The following is a 24,398-nucleotide window of genomic DNA, read 5'->3' as shown; positions in this document are numbered from 1 at the left end:
CCAGTTTCTGGAAGACACCTTCTTCAAGCAGTGGTACAGGAAGAAGTCTGCATCCTTCAAGAAAAACATGATTTTCATGCAGGACAATGCTCCATCACACGCGTCCAAGTACTCCACAGCGTGGCTGGCAAGAAAGGGTATAAAAGAAGAAAAACTAATGACATGGCCTCCTTGTTCACCTGATCTGAACCCCATTGAGAACCTGTGGTCCATCATCAAATGTGAGATTTACAAGGAGGGAAAACAGTACACCTCTCTGAACAGTGTCTGGGAGGCTGTGGTTGCTGCTGCACGCAATGTTGATGGTGAACAGATCACAACACTGACAGAAACCATGGATGGCAGGCTTTTGAGTGTCCTTGCAAAGAAAGGTGGCTATATTGGTCGCTGATTTGTTTTTGTTTTGTTTTTGAATGTCAGAAATGTATATTTGTGAATGTGGAGATGTTATATTGGTTTCACTGGTAAAAATAAATGATTGAAATGGGTATATATTTGTTTTTTGTTAGGTTGCCTAATAATTATGCACAGTAATTGTCACCTGCACACACAGATATCCCCCTAAAATAGCTAAAACTAAAAACAAACTAAAAACTACTTCCAAAAACATTCAGCTTTGATATTAATGAGTTTTGTGGGTTCATTGAGAACATGGTTGTTGTTCAATAATAAAATTATTCCTCAAAAATACAACTTGCCTAATAATTCTGCACTCCCTGTATGTATGTGTGTGCGTGTCCAGAGTTCAGCTGAGACAGTGTAAAGTAAACAGTCTTCCAGCCAACCCAGGTGGTCTTGCATGGAATGGGAAGGAACAGTCTAAACACAGTCGTTATCAGGGTGGTTTTGTTCGGCTCCAGCCTTGCGACCGCAGCTGGCGCCGAAAGGGTATCCGCATGAAGTGATGGTGTATTTTACTTTAGTGCGAACAGCTCATATGAATTTCAAAGCAGTTCTAACAGTCCAACACTGGTCACTCAATCTCTCGTTGGAGAGCCGCGAGCTTCGCCACGATGTTATCAAACTTGCGCTCTGTGATGTTGTCATTCTTGTGCTCAAAGAGCCGATTCTGAGAACTCACGACCACAGTGAGCCTCCCCAAGATGTCATCCAATTTGCGCTCAGAGATGTTATTCCAAGCGAGCCATATATATTCAAATAATTAAAAAAAAAAAGTTCATTTACCTGTTACTACCACACACCAAATCCGGTCGTTGGTATTTGCTGGCTTGTGTAGCCACTAGGTAACAAAAGCTCAACACTGCGCCTAGCATCCTGGAGCACTTCTGTTGTGTTTTGTACGTGTTTTGGAGTTTGTACGTGCTTTGTCTCTAGGGGCCACCGTAAATATACTTTTATTTATTCACTCCACATAAAATGTAATAAATAAATCATATAATACAACAACCAACTATTCACATTTCAACTTTTAACTATTTAAATTTTCAGCTTTTTCCTTTTACAAATTTAAAGTGAAACAACACAAAACGCGGCAAACCACAACACAATTAAATATAAATTAAAATATGAAAACAAAAAGAACATGCATATTCTCTGTCATATGGGCCTGCATGAATAAACTTTCTGAATCCTTTATCATCCGCAACTGAAAATAGTTGTGGATGATCACTATACCTTTCTAATGTGACATTGTTGTCCCTGGCTCTCTTTCGCTCTCTCTCCCTCCCGCTCTGTTCCTGTGCTACTGCGAGTGTAACTACCCCCCCTCCCCCCTCTTCCCAGTGCAAAGCACAAGGCTCGTATGCAGAGTGAAGCGGAAAAAAGTGCGAGAGAGAGAGGGTGAGAGAAAGAGGGAAAAAAAACAAACAAAAAAAAAAACACGGCTCGCGATAAGGAGCCGGCTCGCGTCGTTCACGTCAAAGATCCGGCTCTAAGAGCCATTTCATTCGCGACCGACACATCACTAACAGACAGTTCAAATTCATTTGAATGCCTGACTCTTAACCAACACAATGCAGAGCAGCTACCCAAACTCTACTCTCACAGAGGTTGATTATCTCGTTAATGGTGTTAGATTCTAATAGCATATGACTACTGTGGCTCCCCTGAAAATGGCCTCAAACAGACATACTTGACACCCTAGTATAACTCACAAATGCATACCCAACTGAAGAGGAGAGGAATATGGCTAAACACTAATTTAGAAGTTCTTCATTTAGCCTGGAAAAAGAGTTTGTTGCTCTTAAAAAGAAGCTCTCCATAAACCTAGAATATCTTACTATTCATGGGTGATTGCAGGAAACAAGAACAACCTCAGATTTCTCTTCAGCACTCTAGAAGGGATGACAAAGAGTCAGAGCTCTGTTGAACAAACCATTGCTTTAAATGTAACCAGGCATAACTTCATGAATTTCTTTACAAATAAAAACGATTACAATACTGTTGATATTAATTTAGACTCTTTCTCTCTAATTGATCTTTTGACTTCAGTAATCACTTCCTCCAAACCATCAGTGTGTCTTTTAGACCCCATTTCTAAAAGACTCCTTAAAGAAATCCTACCATCAATTAAGGCTTCAATCTTAAATATGGTCAAGCTATCTCTATTGATAGGCGCAGACTTTGAAGCTGGCAGTAATGAAGCCATTGGTCAAAAAGCCATCTCTTGACTCAAATGTCTAAGCAAATTACAGGCCAATCTCCAACCTTATTTTTATCTCAAAAACTCTTGAAATAGTAGTTGTCAAAAAACATGAAAACTGATCATCTGCAGCGAAATTGGTCAGCTTTAAGAGCTCATCACTGTACAGAAATGGCATTAGTCAAGGCTACAAGTGACCTTCTTATGCCCTTTGGCATTGGGCTCATCTCCATGTTTGTCTTGCTAGACCTCAGTGCAGTGTTTGATACTGCTGACCATATTTAATTACAGTGATTAGAGTATGCTGTAGGTATTAAACGTACTGCACTGCAGTGGTTCAAATTAAGTCTATCTAATAGACTCTAATTTGGTCATGTAAATGGGGACTCCTCTTCACAAACAAAGATTCATTATGGAGTTCCACAGGGTTCTGTGCTAGGACCAATTTTGTTTACATTATAGATGCTTCCCTTAGGCAGTAAAATAAGAAGGCATAGCATACTTTTTCATTTCCATGCAGATGATACCCAGCTTTATCTATCAATGAAGCCAGATAACACACACTAATTACTTAAACTGCAGAAAAGTCCGAAAGCCATATTGAACAAATATGCAGGACTGTTTTCTTGCATCTGTGCAATATCTCTGAAATTTCAAAAATCCTGTTTCAGAATAATGTTGAAAAACTAGTTCATGCATTTCTAACTTCTAAAAAATTCTCTAAAAGACTTCAGTTGATCCAAAATGTTGCAGTGAGAGTACCGACTAAAAAGAGAGAGTATATTTCTCTGGGACTGGCTTCTCTTTATTGGCTCCCTGTTACATCACATACAAGCTCTTAAATACTCAGGCCCCGCCTTCTCTTAAAGACCTCATAGTAATTTAGCACCTCAGTAGAGCACTTAGAGCTCTCTTACTTGTGGTTCCTAGGTTATTTAAAAGTAGAATGGGAGGCTGAACCTTCTGCTTTCAGGCCCCTCTTCTGTGGGTTCGATTTCCGGCGCCAGACAGACATTGTCATTTTTTCTTTGATTTCATGCTTGGTACATCTTCATTTAAAGCACTACAGTTATGCCATATTCCTATGAATTATGTAGTCAATATTTCATGCTAAATTTATAACAGAAAATTGGAATAAGCAAAAGTGATAAAGTGTGTGTATGCTTTTATTTCAGGGTTTCTACGACGAAGTGGCCAGCCCTCTACTTTTAGAGGTGGACATGCACTATCCTGACAATGCAGTGGATTCTCTGACCACCAGCCACTTTAGCCACTTGTTTAATGGCACAGAGATTGTTGTGGCTGGTCATTTAATTGACAACAACCTTGACAACTTCCTGGTGGAAGTGGTTGGACAGGGGGTGAGGAAAAAAAGAAAAACAAAAGAAATGGCAGAAACATTGAGATATTGAGTAGACATAGCCTATATTTATTTGTTTTACTCTGGTTTATATGGATTTTATCTTTTGTTTCTCCTGTAGCTCGAAGAAGACTTCAGAGTCCAGGGTCAAGTCAGTGCCACATACTGGGATGTTTTTTACCCAGACGAGGAGTACATCTTTGGAGATTTTACCGAGCGGTTGTGGGCCTACCTCACTATCCAGCAGTTACTGGACAAGAGGTCAGTTTAAATCAGTTCAGTTCGGCTGCTAAGGCACATTGTTCTCATAAGAAATATGGTATGATATATAGTCTTTGATGACACTTGTTCTTTTACCAGGACGCTCATTTTAATCATTTGATGTTCTTTTAAAGGTTTCCCTGTAGTAATACATATATTTTCCTTCTGGCAGCAAGAGCGGTACACCAGATGAGAAAGGCAACACAACAGCCAAGGCCCTGGATATGTCCCTGCAGTACAGCTTTGTCACCCCTCTCACATCCATGGTTGTTACCAAGCCCGAAACCGAAGACTCAACAAGCAGCCCTCTTATTGCTGACAAGCTGACTGAAGGTACCTGGAGAAAACAGAGTTTAAAAATGTAAAACACTGGACTGGCTTTTCTTAAAGAGACAAAAACTATATTGACTGATGAATCGGAGGGGTGTGTGCGTGTGTGTGTGTGGTTGTGTGTGTTTGTCAAGTGTCACTTTGAAATGGCTGCAGTCAAGCTTTACCACAAAAGCAAAGCATGGCTGCAGCTCATTCATAAAGAGAACTGGTGACTGCGTTTACATTTTCCACATATTATTCCTCTTTAGTGAAGTATACCAGCAGAAGCTGGAGCTCCAGTTTAAAACTGTTATCTGTCTGTTTTTTCTCACAGAGCAAAGACAGCAGGCTGAAAAAATGAGTAAGTGATTTTTTTTTTTAACGATAAATCACAAAAAAGATTTATGGGACAAAGTCAATTTGTTGTATTCGTGTTGATTTGGATTTTTGTTCTCCCTGTTCAAAGAACATGATTATGATGATTATATATCCGTGCAGTCGTATTCATGGGATTACGATCTAGGATCGGATTATTTTGGTAAGTACATCATATACAGTTCAGATAGTTATGTATACTCAATTTCTATCTTCAAGATGGCTCTTTATTGCTTTATTGCCTTGTTTTTCAATATTTATTACGCTTTCTTATTTTGTTTTTCTTCAGATTGCAAGTGGATTTAATCATATTTTATCTGGTTTATAGGCCTCTTTTCTTTTATTTCCCTAAATAGATGCTAAAAATGACAACCTCAAAAATGTATGTAACCTATTATTAGAATCAATTGTCTTCCCGCAAAATGTAAAAGAACCCACCCATCACTGTAATTACACTCAAGATCTTGTTCTGACATATGGCATAGACATTGAACATAACAGTATTCCCTGAAAACCCTCTTTTGTCTGATCACTTCATAATAACATTTACATTTACAATAAAGGATTACACAGAAGTGGGGAATACATTTCATTGTAAATGACTTTCTGATGTAACCGTCTGTCTGTTGTAAATAACTTTAAGAGTATAATTCCTCCACCTTCTTCTACCTGAACTCTCCCATAATTCAAAACAAGCAAATTTTATTAATATAGCGCCAAATCAAAGTTATAGTTTAGTTTGTTTTACAGGATTTTTCACAATATGAAAATACTTTTTAAAAATCGTATGATTCTTAAAAAGTGAAAACCCCAGTTTCTTAAAAATCATGGTTAAAATGTTTGCTGTTATCAAGCATCATGCTATTGACATTTACTTACTTGAGTCATATTTCCATATTTAATAGACAACTGTGAGTAAGTATTGTAAAAGTAAAAGTTTCGTAAAGAATATGAATTTCACACCCACACACAAGTCAGGCACTGGATAGGCAAGTTGGAACTGGATAATTTTAACTCGCTTCCTTGTGTTCCTAATGTCCCTGGCACACACTATTTTAAGGAAGTCACACACACTAATTTACAGGACAATATTCTAGTAAACAGTTGTGGGAGCAGAGTAACCCTCCTCTTTTTCAACCATAGTGTGGGTGGAGTCTCATTGAAGGAACAAACTCCTCAAATGCTAAGAATTCCTTCCACATTTGTTTTCAGCTACGGGAAAGGCTGTTGCATTCCCAGACATGCCTGTGGTGTGGAGAGTCCTGCTACTGTCTGCTTGTGTCTACATCAGTCTTCTAGCTCAGACCTATGGAGCTCTGGTTATTTCCAGGAGAGATGCTCCAACACAGGTATCTTAAATAAGCTATGTACACTTTTTGGATGTAAAGAGACTCCTGTTTTATTGTTTTCTTTTTCAGTCCATACTTTTTTTTTCATTATTCCTTAATAGAGTAAAATTGGGAAAAACTGTGGTGTCATATCTAAACATTTCTTTTGAAAGAAGTGACATAGTTATTTGAAGACATAACTCTAACCTGTAACTCAAATTGTGAGCGTTACAAACTTTGTTTATTGTCTTGTTTTCTTTCATGGTTTCACATTTTTGCAGAGACTTGTAGTCTGGAGTTAGGCTGCAAAACCAGTCAATGTCAACTTTTATTTTTGAAAATAAATACGCTTGAGTATTGCACAATACTTCTTCAGTTTATACCGGACAGAGCATGAGTCACAACTCAGGGAGTGACTATTGCATTTACATCTGAGAATCTTTTAGAAGCGCAGTGTCTGGAAAACCTCTACAAGACGTAGAGAAGTCTGTTTTAGTTGAGATTAAATATTTCAAAAGCACCAATTTTTCAGATTGGCATAATTGGTACATGGTTTAAAATAAAGCTCTGAGAATTCAATGCAGAGGTGTCGTTGCATGTTGTAGGTGATACAAGCAGTTTTTATACTTATCTTTTTACAGTCATCTTTTTAATTGTTTAGTAACATTACAGTCATTCTGTGCTGTGTTCCAGGAAACCAAAGAAACCGTGGGCATCAGGTCGATGAAGGTACTCATGTCACAGTGTCTAATTATGAAAGTAGACACATTTGTATGGAAGAAATATAGTATCATCAGAATTCAAGTATTTTTAGACATTGAATTTATAACACTGAATTTTTATCCTCCAAATTTCCCTGCAAAAAAATTCACCTGCAAAAAATTCACCTGCAAAAATTCACCTGCAAAAAATTCACCTGCAAAAAATTCACCTGCAAAAATTCAACTGCAAAAATTCAACTGCAAAAGTGATGAACTTGAATGACCCAAGTATACATACCCATCTTGTACATGTTTTTTAATATTATTATTATTATTATTATTATCCTACCCAATTACATGTTTCTTTTAATCAGAGTATGCTGTTTTAATGACTTTACAATATCATTTACATTGTGTTACATTTTCCCTAATTGTATGTTACATTAATCCTATATTTCCGTTTTAATATTTCTAATGTTTGCCTTGTTTTCTTCACTGTCTGGTCTGCCTCTGTCTCGCCTGTATGGATGCATTTACACCTAAATGTCCCCAACAAAGGATGTTTTAATTCACCACTATTCCAGTGAAACACGAGTCTCCCATCTTCCTGCTACCGGTCTGGAGTTTTTGTTCACCAAAGCACACACCAACTTCATACTGACGGACAGATCACTGCCCTTTTGCCGCCTTGTCTGACCGTGTTTTGTGGCTTTGGTTCACTTCACCTCACTCTTCCCCTTTCTTGTCATTAAATCAGGCCGTTCTGCAACCATGGCAGCCATTCACTCTATTGCTTTATTCATGGTGTATTTTACCCTTTCACCAAAGGCCGTTCTCGTTTCCAACATTATATTTGCAGTGTTCGTCTATCTATCAATATCTGCGGAGTATTTTTTTTAACGAGTATCCTATTTTCTAAAGCACAGCATGTAAAGGGTAGCTCGGTTAGCAGGATGCTAGCATGTAGCGCTTAGTGAGACACGCGTCAGACGAGTTGAGCAAAGACCCCGTCTGTGTACTTTATACGTGAGCAACGGATTTAAATAAAATTAACGTTTCAAAAGACAAACTTGAAGATAAAAAACAATATACTTACCGGAGAATCGCCAGGGTTTGCCGCTTCCATCTTGCTGCTCCTAAATTCAAAACTGCCTCTGCAGACAGGCAGGGGAGGCATGGAAATTGTCTTTGAGTTAGTCAAACGTTTTCCTTAGTTCGAGTAGATGATAAAATAAAATAAAAATAAATGGGATTTTAAGTAGGACTAGGCGTTCTGTAATGATCTCTATTTAGGAGAAAAACTTAATCACTCACCTTTAAACAGCTCTCTTTTAGGAGACACACTGCTGGCTAACATGTACAAGATGGGTATGTATACTTGGGTCATTCAAGTTCATCACTTTTGCAGTTGAATTTTTGCAGGTGAATATTTTTGCAGGGAAATTTGGAGGATAAAAATTCAGTGTTATAAATTCAATGTCTAAAAATACTTGAATTCTGATGATACTATATTTCTTCCATACATTTGCTGATACTTCATTCTGTGCATTGTTTATATGTCATTCATTTAATGTTTTGACCCTGCTAAACACGTTCATGAAAATATTTATCAATTTTCTTTTTACAGAAAAGAAGTTCAAGCTCTGCAAATGTAAGAAACAGAGGCGGACAATTTTCAAAAATAGACCCTGGTCAACATGACTTATAGCTTCTAACTTACAGTAGTGTTACCAGCTTTTTCCAAAATTAAGTCCATACTTCCAGTAAAGTGTATCGCTTCCAGCTGCACTTGTCCCACTTGTCCCTCCCCCTGGTGCCCACTGAAAATGTATTTATTTACTCTCTGCTTATAAGAAACTACATGCAATTTTAATGTTAGGGTCTAGGCCATAGGTGTCAAACTCTGGCCCGCGGGCCAAATTTGGCCCGCAGCCTAATTACATTTGGCCCGCGAAGCCATACCAAATTACTATTAGAGCTGGCCTAGTGGTATTATACAGCTAATATATATATATATTGTTTAGTATTAAGCTTTGCTTGTTCCATATTCAGTTTTTCAGCAAAACGTGTTTGAGTCCATAAGAAAAGATTCATTCTTATATCTGGAGGAATAAATATATTTCAATAAATATTAACGTTAGCCTGCGACTTTGTTCCAGTTTTGAATTTTGGCCCACTGTGTATTTGAGTTTGACACCCCTGGTCTAGGCTATGCAGTGCTGTGAAAAAGTACTTGCCTCTTCCTAATTTCTTTTTTGGCATATTTGTCACTCTTAAATGTTTCAGATCATCAAACCAATTTTATTATTAGACAAAGAATAAATACAACATCCAATTTTTAAATGAGGATTTAATTTATTAATGTAAAAAGTAACCAAACTTATTTGGCCTTATGTGAAAAAGTAAAATCATGAATTAACAACATTAGTTGGGAAGCTGTATTCAATTTCACTAGCCACACCCAAGTGTGATAACTATCAAACCTGTTGAATCAGGGAATCGCTAAAAGTATAACCGGTCTGACAAAGTGAAGCAGGCAGAAAGATTAAACAAAACCATGACATTATCATGCCATAATCTGAAGAAATGGCTGGGAAATAAAGTCAGTGACATCTATCAGTTTGGAAAGGGTTACAAACTATTTCTAAAGCTTTGGGACTCCGGTGAAACATGGCGAGAGCCAATATCCAGAAATGGACCAAAATTACCCCAAAAGCCATCAACAACTCATCCAGAAGATCACAAAGTTCATTCTCTGGAGCTCAAGCACACCTGGGTTATGCAGCAGGACAATGATCTGAAACATACTAGCAAGTCCAAATGGCTCAAAAAACCCCAAACCAAACAAACAAACAAACAAAAAAAAAGCAATACAAGCCGATCATGCTCAAAAACCCTCCAGTGTGGCTGAATGAAAATAATTCAGAAAAGTGGGCCAAATTCCTCCACATGCAAGGTGATTTCAGACTCATTGCCACTTATTACAAATGCTTGATTCCAGTTTGTGCTGCCAAGGGTGGTGCAACCAGTTATTAGGATTAGGAGGGAAAGAGTAGGGAGCCAAATGGATTTAATAACTTTGATAACTTTTTCTCCCTTAATAAATGAAATCATCGTTTATAAACTGCATGATCTGAAGCATGTAAGTGTGAGAAATATGAAAAAAAAAAAAGAAATCAAGAAAGAGGCAAATACTTTTTCATTTTTCTTGTGCTTTTATCAAATTGGTTGTTGTAAAAATTTATAATTGTTGGGTTAACACTGTGGGTTGTCATTTATGCTTAGAAATATATACTCACATATACTTAGAGTTTTATAATCGATTGCATAATGATAGAGGTCTGATCCTTAGCAGTCTGCAAAGACTCTGTGTGCCTTCCAGAGCACTCTGGCAAACACACACATCTTAAGGTCATGAGAGCGGTCGTACCTTCTCTTACTGATTTATGGTATAGGAGAACACCTACTCTGTATCTGTTTAAGTATAAGAGCCCTTTGTTTAGGTGGACCGCTGGACTCCTGGCACCAGCTTTGGGGAGTCTTCACAGGGTCACATCTTGACCACACACACACACACGTACACACAGACAAGGTACTCTTTGTTCACATGTATACCTGTGTAAGACGTCATGTTAATGAACTTATGCATATTCATGTAACCACAATAAAGAGCAGTGCTACGAGGGAGCAGATAAGAGCGACTGGGGTTCGAGCAGAAGGAACGGCGCTCGTCACAGTTCTCTCCCTCGTGCACGAGATCAAACAAAGAGCTCTGCTTGGTGTCCAATGCTTTTTGCTGTTGTAGTAGAATTGTCTCGTTCCAGCGGTGGGTCTGTGCCAGACAGACCTAACAATAATTCTCTTGAACTACACTAATAATCTTTTTCTGTCAGCACATTACATTTTCCATTTATTCAAAAGGTGGAGGTGCAAAGCATTCGAATCACCTGCACTGTGTCGTCTCGTTTCGCACACACGGTCATGTCTTCCAAGGCGCTAAACAAGGAGAACTCATCCCAGGAAATCTTTTTTGAAGTAGAGTTGCCCAAGATGGCCTTCATCACCAACTTTAGCATGTCAGTCAATAGTGCAGCATTTTTGACAATGATCATAGAGCGCATCCTCCTTTAATGTTGACACATATCCTCGTGGGTCACAGGGAAATTGATGGTCAGGTGTATGTTGGAGAGGTGAAGGAGAAAGAGAGCGCCAAGGAGCAGTATGAGAAGGCTGTTTCTTCTGGGAAGACTGCTGGACTTGTCAAGTATACTGGAATAAGATGAAGATTAAACATCCCAACCTCCACCCTCAACCTGCAATAATGTAATCCATATCTATTATTGCAGGGCTTCTGGAAGAAAGATGGAAAAGTTTTCTGTATCTGTAAACATTGCTGCCCAGAGCAGCGTGTCTTTCATTCTGATCTACGAGGAGCTCCTTCAGAGAACACTGGGCAGTTATGAGATCTTGATCCGAGTCAAAGTAGAACAACCAGTGCAGGAGTTTCAGGTAGGACTCACTTTTCACTTTTATTTTTCTTCATGATGATTAATGATGGGCTGTCTGAAGTAGTTTGTGTAAGGAACTTGCGTTGACTTAGTGAGTCTTTATGCCATAATGACCTCATTTTTTATGCTTCATGTACTTCCATGGATGGTGTGACAGATTGAGGCAGACATCTATGAGCCTCAAGGCATTGCTTTTGTTGAGGCTTCTGCAACATTCCTCACCAATGAGCTGATCCCTCTGATAGAGAAAACTGTCACAGACACAAAGGTGATATTTTGGCAAGATGTCTGTCCTTGTGTTTTTACAATGTAGCATTTAAGTATAAAGGATATATGTACAATAATGTAAAGTGAAATGAACCTTTTCTGTTTCTCAGGCACACATCTCATTCTCACCAACAGTGGAGCAGCAACAGAAATGTCCAGATTGTAAGGGCTCATTAATTAATGGGGATTTCATCATCAAGTATGATGTGAAACGAGCAACAAGCCTGGGGGAAGTTCAGGTCAGCTGATGAGACAGAACTTAAAGCAGCACACAAGCAGCCTTTATCTCAGCTAAAGCACAGAATTTTGACTGATCTCAAACTCTTATAGACAGCAGTTTTATTTATAGAACTGGAAGATGCAATCATTATTTTGCTTTTAGTCTTACGTTTACTTCCCTAGCTGTATTTGTCTGCTATACATTTCCTTGCTCATCTTAACCCAAAGTACTCTTTCCCTTCAGGCAGTAAATGGATACTTTGTGCACTTCTTTTCTCCCCCTGACCTGGCCAGAGTCCCAAAGAATGTGATGTATGTAATTGACACTAGTGGATCGATGCATGGAGCAAAGATTGAACAGGTAGGGGACTAATTAGAGGCAAATTACATACTGTATGCATGACAGTGTGTTCATCTCCATAAATGTTTTGTAAACATATAAAGACCCGAGAATCAATGGTTGCCATTCTGCAAGACCTTCACGAAGAGGACCACTTTGGTATCCTCCTGTTTGAGCATAAGATTAGTTACTGGAAGGATTATCTTACCAAAGCAACAAAGAGAAATGTTTCTGACGCCGTTGACTATGTAAAGAAAATACAGGACAGTGGAAGTAAGTATTGCTGAATTTTATGTACAGTGATTTTTTTTTCTTTATTCTGCTTATTATCTGCATTATTGAATGAGTGAAAAATGGCAAAATTCTAGGTCATTGACAACTGCACAACAAGACTGGCATCATTCTGCTGTGTTACTGTTATATAGCTAAAACAAGCAACTTTGTCAAGTTTTGAGTGTGAGGTTGCCACTAAACATGTACAGTTGTAATCAGACGTTTACATAGTCATCATGGGCATGAATTTCATGGTAATTTTGGGCTTTTAATGACTTCTCTGAACTATTCTTTTTCCAGTGTGGATTGATTGTATGACATACTTTAATGAAAAACATTTAATAAGACCTTTTAACTTCTTGTTAGTCATCATGACTGATTAGTTCTTTGCCAGTATTAAAAAAAAAAATGTTTGTTATCCCTCACTGGATTGAACAATACTCAGAACAATGGAAAAATACAAGGAACTTTGTGTAGAGTTACACAAATCGGGAAGGTCTCTCGGGCCAATTTCTAAGCGACTGCAGATTCCAAGATCATCACTTCAATTGCACAAGTTTTTTGCCAAGGTCTGTAAGAAGCAGAGGTGGGCAGTAACGCGTAATCCGATTACTTTTTTTCAAGTAACGAGTAAAGTAAGGGATTACTATTGCAAAAACGGTAATTAGATTACCGTTACTTTCCCGTAGGAAGGCTGCGTTACTCAAAGCGTGATTATTTTTTTTTGCGAGAATGTCTCATGACAGTGACGTAAGCGAGTGCGACGTTCGTGGCAACAGCTGTGTGCAGATCAACAGTGGATCATATATCGAGTACGAGAGAGTATGAGCGTGCAGCGTTTAAAGCGTGGAAGTACTGACCTTATTTTGAGTTTGATTCCATAAAAAGTGACAAAAACATTAGTGTCCGTTGTGCGTGGGAAGAAAACTTCTTTTTACAGCGAAAAAAACCCCTAAACTTCCAAGCAAGCACCGAGTGCGCTACGACGTAATGGGAAATTCACAGAGAAACTCGCGGATTCTTCAACTGACCGCTGCGGCACACCTGCACCAGGGTAAACCTCCGCCTACCCTACTCCTGCTTTACAGGTGAAAATAGAGCAACAGGACTGCTAGTCTTTGATTTTATTTATTTTCTGCTGTGTTTTCCTTGCAAATATTTGAAAGAGTGAGTGTAAACACAAAAAAATATTTTATTTTATGTGCTGAAAATAGGTTTAAATGTTAAACAAATTTCTTCCAGTCAGAGAATGTTGCATATAATTACATTTTTGCTTGATGCATAAAGTTAAAAGATTAAAACTAATAAAACAAGTTTTAAAAAGAGACTTTTCCATTTGATTACATTTTGTATGATGGATTATGCAGAAAAAGTAGAATTGGGCTGAATGATCTATCGCTTTATCACCTATTCAGGTTGTAAATCATGTTTTTAAAAAGTAACTAAGTAATTAATTACTTTTGAAAATAAGTAATCAGTGAAGTAACATGATTACTTGACCAACACTGGTAAGAAGACCCAAACTGTCATCTTCAGATGGGAGGAAATTCATCAGTATATTGAGGAACGTCACAGAAACCACAAAGGCTCAAGGCTACAATGAACTGGAGACTGCTGGAACACCACCGTCACTATCAAGGACTGAGAGGGTGCCGACCAAGAAAGACACCCCAGCACCAAAATCGACATCTTTAAGCTCAAATGAAATTTGCAGCAGTCCACATGGACGAGTCAGATGTTCTTTGGGAAAAACTTTTATGGTCAAACAAGACAAAGATTGAGCTATCTGATGTCAATGACGAGAAGAATATTTGGAGAAGTAAAGGTGAGGCTTTCAAACCTAAGAACACGGAACAGGCTGTCAAGCAGGGTGATCATCATATATTTGCTGCAAGAGGTACTGGTACATTGCACAACATCGGTGGAATAATGAAGAAGCAGGATTACCTCCAAACTCTTCAACGTCACCTCAGATCAGCTGCTAAATGATTGAACTTGGACACAATCAGGTGTTCCAACAGGAAAATATTTGAAGCAGGGCAACAATGACCTTCTGAAATTAACTTTCTAACTTTCTAAAGCCGCAGCCTAAACCCTATTGAAAATCTGTGAGCTACATTTTAAAGATTTATGCCTCTAAACCAACTGATTTAAACGAACTCTACCAATTCTGCTAAGAAGAGTGATTAGACATAGAATTATGCCAGAAGCTTGTTGATGGCTATCAATTGCATCTAGTTGAGGTGCAACTTGCTAAGTGATATTTAGTACAATATTACGCAGGTGTATGTATATATAATTTATCCATGTGTAGATTAGAGAAATTTATTAATTTTATTTATTTCTTAAACAATTATCCTGTACAATTGTTTCACCCTGGACAAAGAACAATTCAATGATTAGTGACCACAGACAGCTACAGGAAGTAGCTGCCACGGCCAAGAAAGAGTCATGCTCAAAATACCATAGAAAACAGAGTAATATTTTTTTTTTTACACTTTTAGGTTTTGTGTAGATTAAACAATTAAGGTGGTGTTTTCATTTCAGAACTTAAATAAACGTCTTGAGAACTTTTGTACAGAGCTATAGTGTAACTAAACTGAATCCAGTCCTACTGCATAGAGAGAATATTATCAATCTTTTGGTCAAGGCTTAACAAGTAAAAGAGTAAAGTAAAAGTTTGAACATGATGAGATTTTCATGTTACTCAAAGCATCGTTGCTTTTCAGGCACCAACATCAACAGTGCTATACTGGATGCAGTTAGTTTGCTGAAGAAAGAAAGAAAAGAAAAGAAAGTTCCAGAGAGGAGTGTGGATATGATTTTTCTACTGACTGACGGGATGCCAAACAGTGGTGAGACAATCTTAAACATTCTGTGTGTTGAAAATTGTGGTGGATCCACGTATGGGACAGCAGGGAGAGACAGGGGTCCGGGCTGCTCCGGCGCCCGTGCCGGCTCCCAGGGTGAGGGCCGCCAGGCTCAGCGGCCTCAGTCGGGCGATGGGGGTAGGTGGTGGGGCGGGGCCTGCAATCAGCCAGGACGCGGCCTGCTGCCTCACCCATCCCCACTCCTTAGGTGGGAGCGGCATGTGGCCGGCAGGTGCTCACCGGAGGAAGCCACGAAGCAACTGCTGGGCCCACCACCAGCTCACCCACCTGCTCACCCTGAGCTAAGAACGCAAGAGGAACCTGTATCCCGCAGCATTTTTTTTACTCATTTATAATAGCAGATGAATGAATATTAACAATGTTAGGGAGTAAGATGGAACTGATTTGTTATGTAAAGCTGACACCCAACTCGACAATTTCATTGGAAATGGAAGCTTTTTAATGCATGCTCATATGTAAGTGTGTTTGTGTCTGCAGGGGTGACCATCCCCCAGCTAATCCAGCAGAATGTATTTTCTGCTATTGGAGGAAGCATGTCTCTGTTCTGTCTTGGATTTGGAAATGATGTGGATTACTCCTTCCTGGATGTTATGTGCAGGCAAAATAAAGGAGTGGCCCGCAGAATTTTTGAGGGTTCAGATGCTGCCATTCAACTCAAGGTAAGGCAAGAAATTAAGAACATTAATGACTGTAACATGAAAATCAACGCAAGCGTAGAAATGCTAGTTTGTGCCTTACATAAATGGCAACAATTAGTTCAAGAATTTCATTTTGTGTCTTTGTTGCAGGGTTTCTACGAGGAAGTGTCCAGCCCTCTGCTCTTGGAGGTGGATCTGCGTTATTCAGAGAATACAGACTTCTTAACCAAAACCCACTACAGCCAGCTGTTCAACGGCTCAGAGATCGTGGTCGCTGGTCAGCTGAAGGAAAATGACGTGGAAAACTTCTTGGTGGAAGTGTTTGCCCACGGGGTGAGAAAAGGGAGAGCACATTATTAAAGTATTTCCTTTACAACATGAGTTTGACTTCAGATCTATGATAGTGCTCATACAAATGAGCCTTATTATCCAGTCTTACTGTGGCTGAATATGGAATTTCAGGAACTGTAAATGAACCGAGCTGTAATTGACTGTTGTAGTCCGAACATCAAGTGGAGTCTCATTACTTTTCATTCTTTTCTGCTTTCAACTTAAGATTCTAAGCTAGTGGCTTCCATCCATCTTTATACTTATGTGAAGCACAATACTTATGCTTATAAGATCAGATCTGTGTAAATACTTTAAACAACTATGACAAAGTTAGTACTACGTTCCTACCAGCATATATCTACCCATCTTACCAACTGTAAGTGCTTCATGAACTTCAACTCTTTAAACTAAAATGAAAACAAATCTGTGTGTGGTGTTCAATTCAATTAATAAAGATATAGCGTCAAATCACAACAATAGTCAGTTCAAGACACTTTATATCAGGGGTGTCAAACTCAAATACACAGTGGGCCAAAATTCAAAACTGGTACAAAGTCGCGGGCTAACATTAATATTTATTGAAAAAAAAATCTTCCTCTAGATATAAGAATGAATCTTTTCTTATGGACTCAAACAAGTTTTGCTGAAAAACTGAATATGGAACAAGCAAAGCTTAATACTAAACAATATATATATTAGCTGTATAATACCAGTAGGCCAGCTCTAATAGTAATTTGGTATGGCTTCGCGGGCCAAATGTAATTAGGCTGCGGGCCAAATTTGGCCTGCGGGCCAGAGTTTGACACCTATGCTTTATATTGTAAGGTAAAGACCCTACGTTAAAGACTTAAAGAATAAATAAATATATAGAATAACAAAAATGTTTAATGCTAAAGTCATAAAATGTGTTAAGATGGATGATGGGATAAAGGCCCATTTTCAAAGCTCATGTGATATTTATGTACTTTACTGCAAGCTGAGTTATTTAGCCAGCTTCACAAAGCTATCATGGAAGCTTTGCTTTGCAAGTTGAACAAACTATAGATGCTGCAGGTACTCTGCAGATTTGGAAAACACTGTCGACACCATCTCAGATTCTAATAATTGAATATCTATGAAACGTAATTATCTGAAACAATATTAGCATACTGATGTCAGCTTGCTAAAAAATAAAAAAAAAGTTGAGTGGCTGCACAGAATAATGTCTGTCATTTAATCTTTCCTTTTTAACAAGTCTGAAGAGAACTTTGTGGCACAGGGAAAGGCCAGTGTGACTGACTGGCAGACAGCGTACCCAGAAAAGGGGTACATTTTTGGAGATTTCATTGAGCGTATGTGGGCCTACCTCACCATCCAGCAGCAGCTGGAGAACAGGTTGGTTCATGGGGAAATTTTTCTGTTACCGTGCAGAAAATTTATTGATGGTGATTTTTTTTTTGTTAAACATTATGTTATACATCATAATAAATTATTAACGTCATGTCCATCTTGTCCTCTGTCTCTCTTCCAGTGCTCTCAGTACTAAAGAGGAGAGAGGAAATATAGAAGCCAAGGCTCTGAACCTGTCTCTGAAGTATAACTTTGTCACCCCTCTCACATCCTTGGTGGTCACCAAGCCTGAAAACGAGAATGGAGCTGATCGCTCTTTCATTGCTGACAAGCTGACTGAAAGTAGGAGAAAGAAAATCCACTGCTTATTAAATTAGCAGAAACATTCTTCTCCCATCACTTTGGCAAAAATAACTTTTTCTTTTTCATTTCTTTCCTATTTTACAGGCCAGCGACAGCAAGCAGAAAGACACATGGGTATGGGAAGTCTTGGAATTTAATGTGTTTTCATTTACCTTTTAAACTGCTATAAGAGAAGAATTTCCCAAATCTGGGTTAAGTAAAGCCTTTCTTATCTTATCTGACTTACACAATGCATATGAAGGAAACTGTGCTTTTAGCAGGTGCACATGCATCGCCTGCTGTCGGCTCGCGTGTAATTGATGGTAAGTGTTTCATATGTAACATTTTTACTGACTTAAATAGTGGACAGGTGGTTTCTGTGGGGGTTTTTTTGGTTTCATTTCATGCTATTATAATAGGTAAGCATTACAGCTTCCTTATACAGTTAATGAAAACATTCATAGAAGACTCAAGAAACTCAGGAGTTGTGAATGTTTTGACCGTCATTATTTAAGAGGTCTGCCATATCAAATACAATGTTACAATATTAGTAATACTAATGTATTAATGGGGTGATGGTATGTCAATTTGGGCCAAAATGTCTGAGAACTGTTACCAGAGCCTTGTTTAACACGTTTCACAAAGAATTAAGGCTGTTTTCAAGGTAAGTGGGGTTCAGCCTCGTACTACCAAGATGTACCAAGTAAGTGTATTTAACTGAAAACATTTAATTCTGAAAAACCAGGCTGTACACTGCTGTCATAAGGGCAGGTAAGATAGTTTTACTGTTGGTGCAGACTCTGTTTTATTATAATAACACACCTGTCAGCTCAATAATTAAATTAGCTTTTTACTCAGATATACCTTTTTTTTCCAGACTTACTTGCTGCAGTTGATGGAGATCCCCATTTCATGATAGAGCTTCCAGATAAAAACGACGCTCTGTGCTTCAACATCAACGACAAACCAGGAACCATTTTCAGTCTGGTCAGAGACCCCAAATCAGGTCTGTCCTGAGTCTTACTGAAGGACTCCCCAAAGTTTGATTCTGTTCATCTGGACGTAGTGTTTTCAGTGGGAGAAACGTTTCGTCACTCATCCAAGTGACTTCTTCAGTCCCAGCTGACTGCAGGTTTCCCCAGTCTCATAAATGGTACATTTGCATAACAACTGAAACTAGCACTACTGTAATGATCAAGGAACTGACCTCCCAGCCCATTGTTCCTTCAGTGGGCTGGTTTCAGTCATTATGCAAATGTACTGTTTATAAGATTGGGGAAACCTGCAGTCAGCTGAGACTGAAGAAGTCACTTGGATGAGAGATGAAACGTTTCTCCCACTGAAAACGCTACGTCCAGATGACTAGAATCAAACTTTGGGGATTTACTTACCTGGACGATTGCGCATGCATCAAGAAGATACTGAAGGACTTGTTCTAATGGGAGAATTTTCTTTTTTCAAATTTTCCAAATTCATTATCCTCCCTCATTTCAGGCTTTGTGGTGAATGGCCAAATAATTAGCAAGAAGAAAGTTGCTCTGGATGGTAACGTGAACACCTACTTTGGCCGTTTTGGTATCACACATCAGAAGCTGGGGGTGAGACTGGATGTGAGCATTCAGGATATCTCTGTTTTCTACAATGACAAGCAGGTCAAGCTGCTGTGGTCTGATGCCACCTCACTCAGAGATGCTAAGTGAGTAAAATCCCCAGGCAAAACACATGCGTAAAGTTGAAATTATTAAATATTTTAAACCATTTTTCAGTCCCACTAATTACTATATGTACTTTAATCCCATTTGCAAATTACGTTAGTTTTTTTCCTTCATTTTTTAATGTGTTTTCCAACTTGGATGCCTCTGACCAAGTATGGAGCTCAAGCTAGTTACAAACTGCAGTCTGACAGTGACGCTGAGGCACTCAGTGAAATTCAGGGTCATCCGACACACAAAGGTTTGGAAGAGACGCCACGACCACCAAGACTACCTGGGTTTCTACACTCTGGACAGCCACCACTTGTCTGCTTCAGTTCATGGTCTGCTAGGTATTAAACTGCAAGAAGCTTTGATATAGTAATAAAGTGACGGTGTAGCTCACAGGTGTCGAACTCCAGGCATCGAGGGCCGGTGTCCTGCAGTTTGTAGATGTAACCTTAATACAAGACAGCTGAACACACTGTAAAGGCTAAATTACCTCCTCAACATGTCTTGAAGTTCTCCAGAGGCCTGGTAATGAACTAATCATTTGATTCAGGTGTGCTGACCTAGGGTGAGATCTAAAAACTGCAGGACACCGGCCCTCGAGGCCTGGAGTTCGACACCCCTGGTGTAGCTCTTTTGTTTTTACTAAAAACTAATTCTTAAAACAGAAACAAAAGATGTCACATAAGCTATTTTCCTACAGGTCAGTTCTACCGTGGGGTTGTGTTTGAGCTGACAGACCTGCGTCCAGGTGAAGGCCAGGAGAAACTGGATGCCACCATGTACGTGAAGGGGCAAAGGCTGAATGTGACAAGGTGAGGCGACTCCTTAAATTTTAGAAGTGTGCATAATATTCACTCAGCCTTAAAGTTAGTTTCCTTTCATGTATGTGCAAATCCTCCTTGAAAAAAAGCATCTATACATTCTGTAGACACTGGCAAAAAGACTTCAAAAAGGATGTGAAGAATGGAGAAAGCATCGCCTGCTGGTTTGTTGACAACGAGGGAAGAGGCCTGATCGATGGAACAGCCTCAGACTACACCGTGTCAGACCTTTTTACGGCTATTTGAAAACGCAAAGTGCGATCCGCATTGCACTGAGAGCTGCAGGGTAAATTTACATGCTCTGGGTGGTGTGTGATGAGAAGGCATTGTAGTGAGTCACTGGGTGTTTTCTATTTCAAAGTGACACATGCAAAAACTGAAAGCAAGTGCATGTTTATATTAATGCAAGCATATCACGTTACAGTATATTTTGAGTGTACGTGTTTGTGTCCGTCTGGCATTACAGAGTGTAATCGAACTGAACCTCTCCTGCTAAACGTTATTTAGTCAAACAGCATCGGGGAGATAGTTTGCTTGACTCACACAATGACAGTGTGTGAGTCAAGATAGATTTAATGATGACACAAATAACATGGCAGGTAAAGCTTTCTGAATAGTCTGCATATATGACATACTGCATTCATTTCTCTATGCTTTCTTGGAATTAAATAAATATTTTTCTTTTTAAAAAAGTGCTCCCTGTCAGCATAAAAAAAAAAGATATTGGACTTGAGAATGGCACACGGTGTTCACATTTTCTGCGCTTCAGCTGTTGAAGAACTGGTTAGCAGGCTGAGTTTAGTCATGTCAGCTGCAATTATAACACAGATGTCATCTAACCTAGTCAAGCTCAACAGTAATAAAACAGAACTTATTGTTGTGGCCTTCAAAGCTGTACTCCCAAAGATTGGCGATCTACTCACTGACATAGTCGGTCGCCACATCCTACTATCCCCAGAAGTTCACAATCTGGGTGACAATTTGAGCTTCACACTTCCATTCCAGGCTCATATAAATGAAATGTCACCTGATGAGCATCTGTAGCAGAGACCCTCATCCATGACTTTTTCACCAACTGGCTGGATTATTGCAGTGAGGTCCTGGAGTCCTGGACAGGCTCCAGTATGTCCAGAAACTCAGCTGCTAGGCTTCTAACATGCACCAAGCTCTGGGAACACATCACCCCCACCCTCATAATTTCCATTGATTCCTGGTCACATCACGCATTACTTATATCCTTTTTCTCACTTAAAAAACCCTCAATGCCCTGGCCCTGCAGTACCTGTTTGACCTGATGCACCCATACACACATAGTTTCTGAAGTCTTCAACCATGAGTGTGCTTTCTGTCCCCCACAGTTTGGCAGCCCCCCATCCCCTGAAACCCATTAACCTCTCATTTATTTATATACTTTTGTCTTTTGATACTCTTCTGTAAAGCATCCTTTGGTTTCTTGAAAGGCGCTTCACAAATCTAAGTTTACCTCGTCTTATTTCCACCTCACAGACATCTTAGTCAGAGCTCCATCCGAGCCTGAGTCTTTATCTTCACCACCACCAGCATGTAGACACCACGGGGCTCTGTCCTAAATCCTATCATCTGCTGGGATTCCTTACTTGATAGGTCATCAGAGTTACAAAATACATTAATTTCTCTATCTCAATAAATCATGTTCAGTTCTTCCAAGTCATCTCTTCTTATTGAAAAAACGACCGCTTTGCATTAGTACACACATTTTCCTGAAAATGCTGTACATGTAGATATACGATATAAATGATGGTTAGTTAAGATTTGGGGCACTGTTGTGTTTTAATGTGAGTTTCCGTTATGTGTTTGGTGGGATTTTCCATTTCAGTGTAGAACTCAGATAAATTGTGATCTTCTGGGGTTATACGTGTAACAGGACCACTGGTTAGGATTGTCCTTATGATGGCTGCATGCAACCACACAATTGAAATACTTGGGTAATATTCATTTGATCTTTTTGTCTTATGTTTACATTATGCTCTAAAGCTTCTGTGATCATAAGTTAACTTTTGATATTTTGAGTTCACCTGTAATGCATGACAGCACTAAGCTATAGTCCAAATGGTGGCATAGACTCTGTTTTGCATTGTTTGTTATTTTATATGGGTATATGTTATATTAATTATATTTCTGTTCTTTCTGAGTTACCTGGCCTTCGCTCCAGTCCTTCCTGGTTTGGCTGAAAGAGGAGGCTGAGGGTGGAGCTGGTTTAAATGCAGAAGCCAATAGAATGGACTGGACCATCTATTGTGATCATGTAGGGGGAATGGGTTCTTCTTGAATGATGGTTAGCTGTTATCTCTCTAGTTTTCACCTTTGGTGTATATAATGGTTTATTCATTTGCTATATAACTGGAGCTGTTTCTCATTTGGGCAGGTCAGTTTGTTGAGTTATGTTTTGTTAAGTGACTTTTGAGTTGAGTTTTGTTAAGTTAACCTCTTTTATGGGCCCACTTGGTTCTTAAAAAAAGTTTATTTTTGTCATTTTGAATTTTTGGAATCATCTTGTCCTTTTTGGGGTATAATAAAACCTAGTGATGGCCAAATGAAGCTTTCTGAAGCATTGAAGCTTGTATTGAAAAATAGTTCATTACTCGAAGCTTTTCAACACAGTCCTCTCTGGTGACATCTGGTGGCCAAAAATATGAAGAGCAGCTTGAATCCACAAAATAAAACCAACTGCTTCATTATGACTGCCCACTCTACAGAGTGGAATTCTGTCTGATATTGGGCCGCCGTTGTGTTGCTTTGAACGTGTATTCTTTAGTGGTTAAAAAAATGTGGTTTATTTGTTTAATAAATAATTTTGACCAGTAAACTTTCCTTGTTTAAACATGCACCATGGTGTGGTCTTTCTTTGCTTGTGACTTATTGATGTTGGTAAATACAATAATTGAAAAACACCGCATTACATATAATATACATATGATAATGTACAACACATTATGGAGTAGGCTTCTGCTGTGAGGTCCTGCCTCCATGCACTTATACCCGTCTAGCGGTTAATTGCATATTTATAAATAATATTATATTAGGGAAATTTTCCCAGACATATTTTTGACCTGGGGACAGAATTGATTGTGAACTGGAAAGGGGAAATGCTTATGAACTTGCAAATTAAAAACATGATGCATTTAAGGTAACCCTTTTTCATTTTTATTTAAGAAGAGAATTTGTTCCACTTTGCGATGGCCGAACCTGTTCCTTTTCGTGGAGATAATTTCTCCTGCCTTAAGGAAAATCCCTTCACATGGCACAGAAGAGGCTGGAGCGCACAGAAACTGGTAGAGATGCAGTTATACAGTCTACCTGGGCCCCACAAACTATCAGATAAAGAGAATAAATAACATTTGGCAGACTAACATTTTCAGATGAATTAAACAATAAAATATATATTTTTACAACATTACATGTAAAGAGTCAAGTGGAAGTTTTTCTAAAGTTATTTAATGATATTTGGAAGCAGATTTTTGACATTTTAAGTTTTTCCCGTTTTCAGATAAAATAAACACGCACAAAACAAAAGCAAACGGCCAGAACACAGAGCTGGAAAACCCACCCGATTGACAAAAATCAATTCAAAATACTCCCACACAACAGAACCTCCTCTATTCCTCGCTGGCTCCAAATCTCTCAGAAATATCAGTGGTTCGCTATCTGTCACCATCAAAACACTCCACAAATCCCGCGAATGATTCGCTTCCTTATAAACCACTGAATCAGATAACGAAGCAGTTAGGTTCTAAATGAAGCTTCAGACGTCACTGATCA

At 38.9% G+C, this 24,398-nt stretch overlaps 1 protein-coding gene across 4 annotated transcripts in view; it reads left to right on the top strand.

Moving 5' to 3' along the window:
- The window catches only part of LOC146386582 (inter-alpha-trypsin inhibitor heavy chain H3-like), a 37,791-nt gene extending 14,327 nt beyond the window's left edge, over window positions 1-23,464 (top strand). For 2 of the 4 annotated variants that reach the window (XM_084927739.1, XM_084927741.1), the window contains 27 exons: window positions 3,778-3,963; window positions 4,084-4,223; window positions 4,396-4,556; window positions 4,870-4,896; window positions 5,002-5,073; window positions 6,123-6,259; window positions 6,932-6,967; window positions 8,567-8,590; window positions 10,861-11,015; window positions 11,099-11,203; window positions 11,286-11,448; window positions 11,605-11,715; window positions 11,825-11,953; window positions 12,178-12,294; window positions 12,378-12,546; window positions 15,276-15,401; window positions 15,915-16,096; window positions 16,226-16,408; window positions 17,640-17,779; window positions 17,916-18,076; window positions 18,182-18,211; window positions 18,355-18,399; window positions 18,954-19,082; window positions 19,571-19,772; window positions 19,945-20,120; window positions 20,480-20,591; window positions 20,708-23,464. In XM_084927739.1, the coding sequence (XP_084783865.1) occupies window positions 3,778-3,963; window positions 4,084-4,223; window positions 4,396-4,556; window positions 4,870-4,896; window positions 5,002-5,073; window positions 6,123-6,259; window positions 6,932-6,967; window positions 8,567-8,590; window positions 10,861-11,015; window positions 11,099-11,203; window positions 11,286-11,448; window positions 11,605-11,715; window positions 11,825-11,953; window positions 12,178-12,294; window positions 12,378-12,546; window positions 15,276-15,401; window positions 15,915-16,096; window positions 16,226-16,408; window positions 17,640-17,779; window positions 17,916-18,076; window positions 18,182-18,211; window positions 18,355-18,399; window positions 18,954-19,082; window positions 19,571-19,772; window positions 19,945-20,120; window positions 20,480-20,591; window positions 20,708-20,846 (3,357 nt within the window). In that variant the 3' untranslated portion in view covers window positions 20,847-23,464. Of the gene's footprint in view, window positions 1-3,777; window positions 3,964-4,083; window positions 4,224-4,395; window positions 4,557-4,869; window positions 4,897-5,001; window positions 5,074-6,122; window positions 6,260-6,931; window positions 6,968-8,566; window positions 8,591-10,860; window positions 11,016-11,098; window positions 11,204-11,285; window positions 11,449-11,604; window positions 11,716-11,824; window positions 11,954-12,177; window positions 12,295-12,377; window positions 12,547-15,275; window positions 15,402-15,914; window positions 16,097-16,225; window positions 16,409-17,639; window positions 17,780-17,915; window positions 18,077-18,181; window positions 18,212-18,338; window positions 18,400-18,953; window positions 19,083-19,570; window positions 19,773-19,944; window positions 20,121-20,479; window positions 20,592-20,707 lie in introns of those variants that run through there. The other 2 variants (XM_084927740.1, XM_084927742.1) reach the window with 2 other exon arrangements.
- The last annotated feature ends 934 nt before the right edge of the window (window positions 23,465-24,398 follow it).

This window comes from Perissodus microlepis, chromosome 5 (genome assembly GCF_051167445.1).
Source record: "Perissodus microlepis isolate ML-2025 ecotype Zambia chromosome 5, ASM5116744v1, whole genome shotgun sequence".
Taxonomy (NCBI): Eukaryota; Metazoa; Chordata; class Actinopteri; order Cichliformes; family Cichlidae; genus Perissodus; species Perissodus microlepis.
This window is presented reverse-complemented; position numbering and strand designations above follow the sequence as displayed.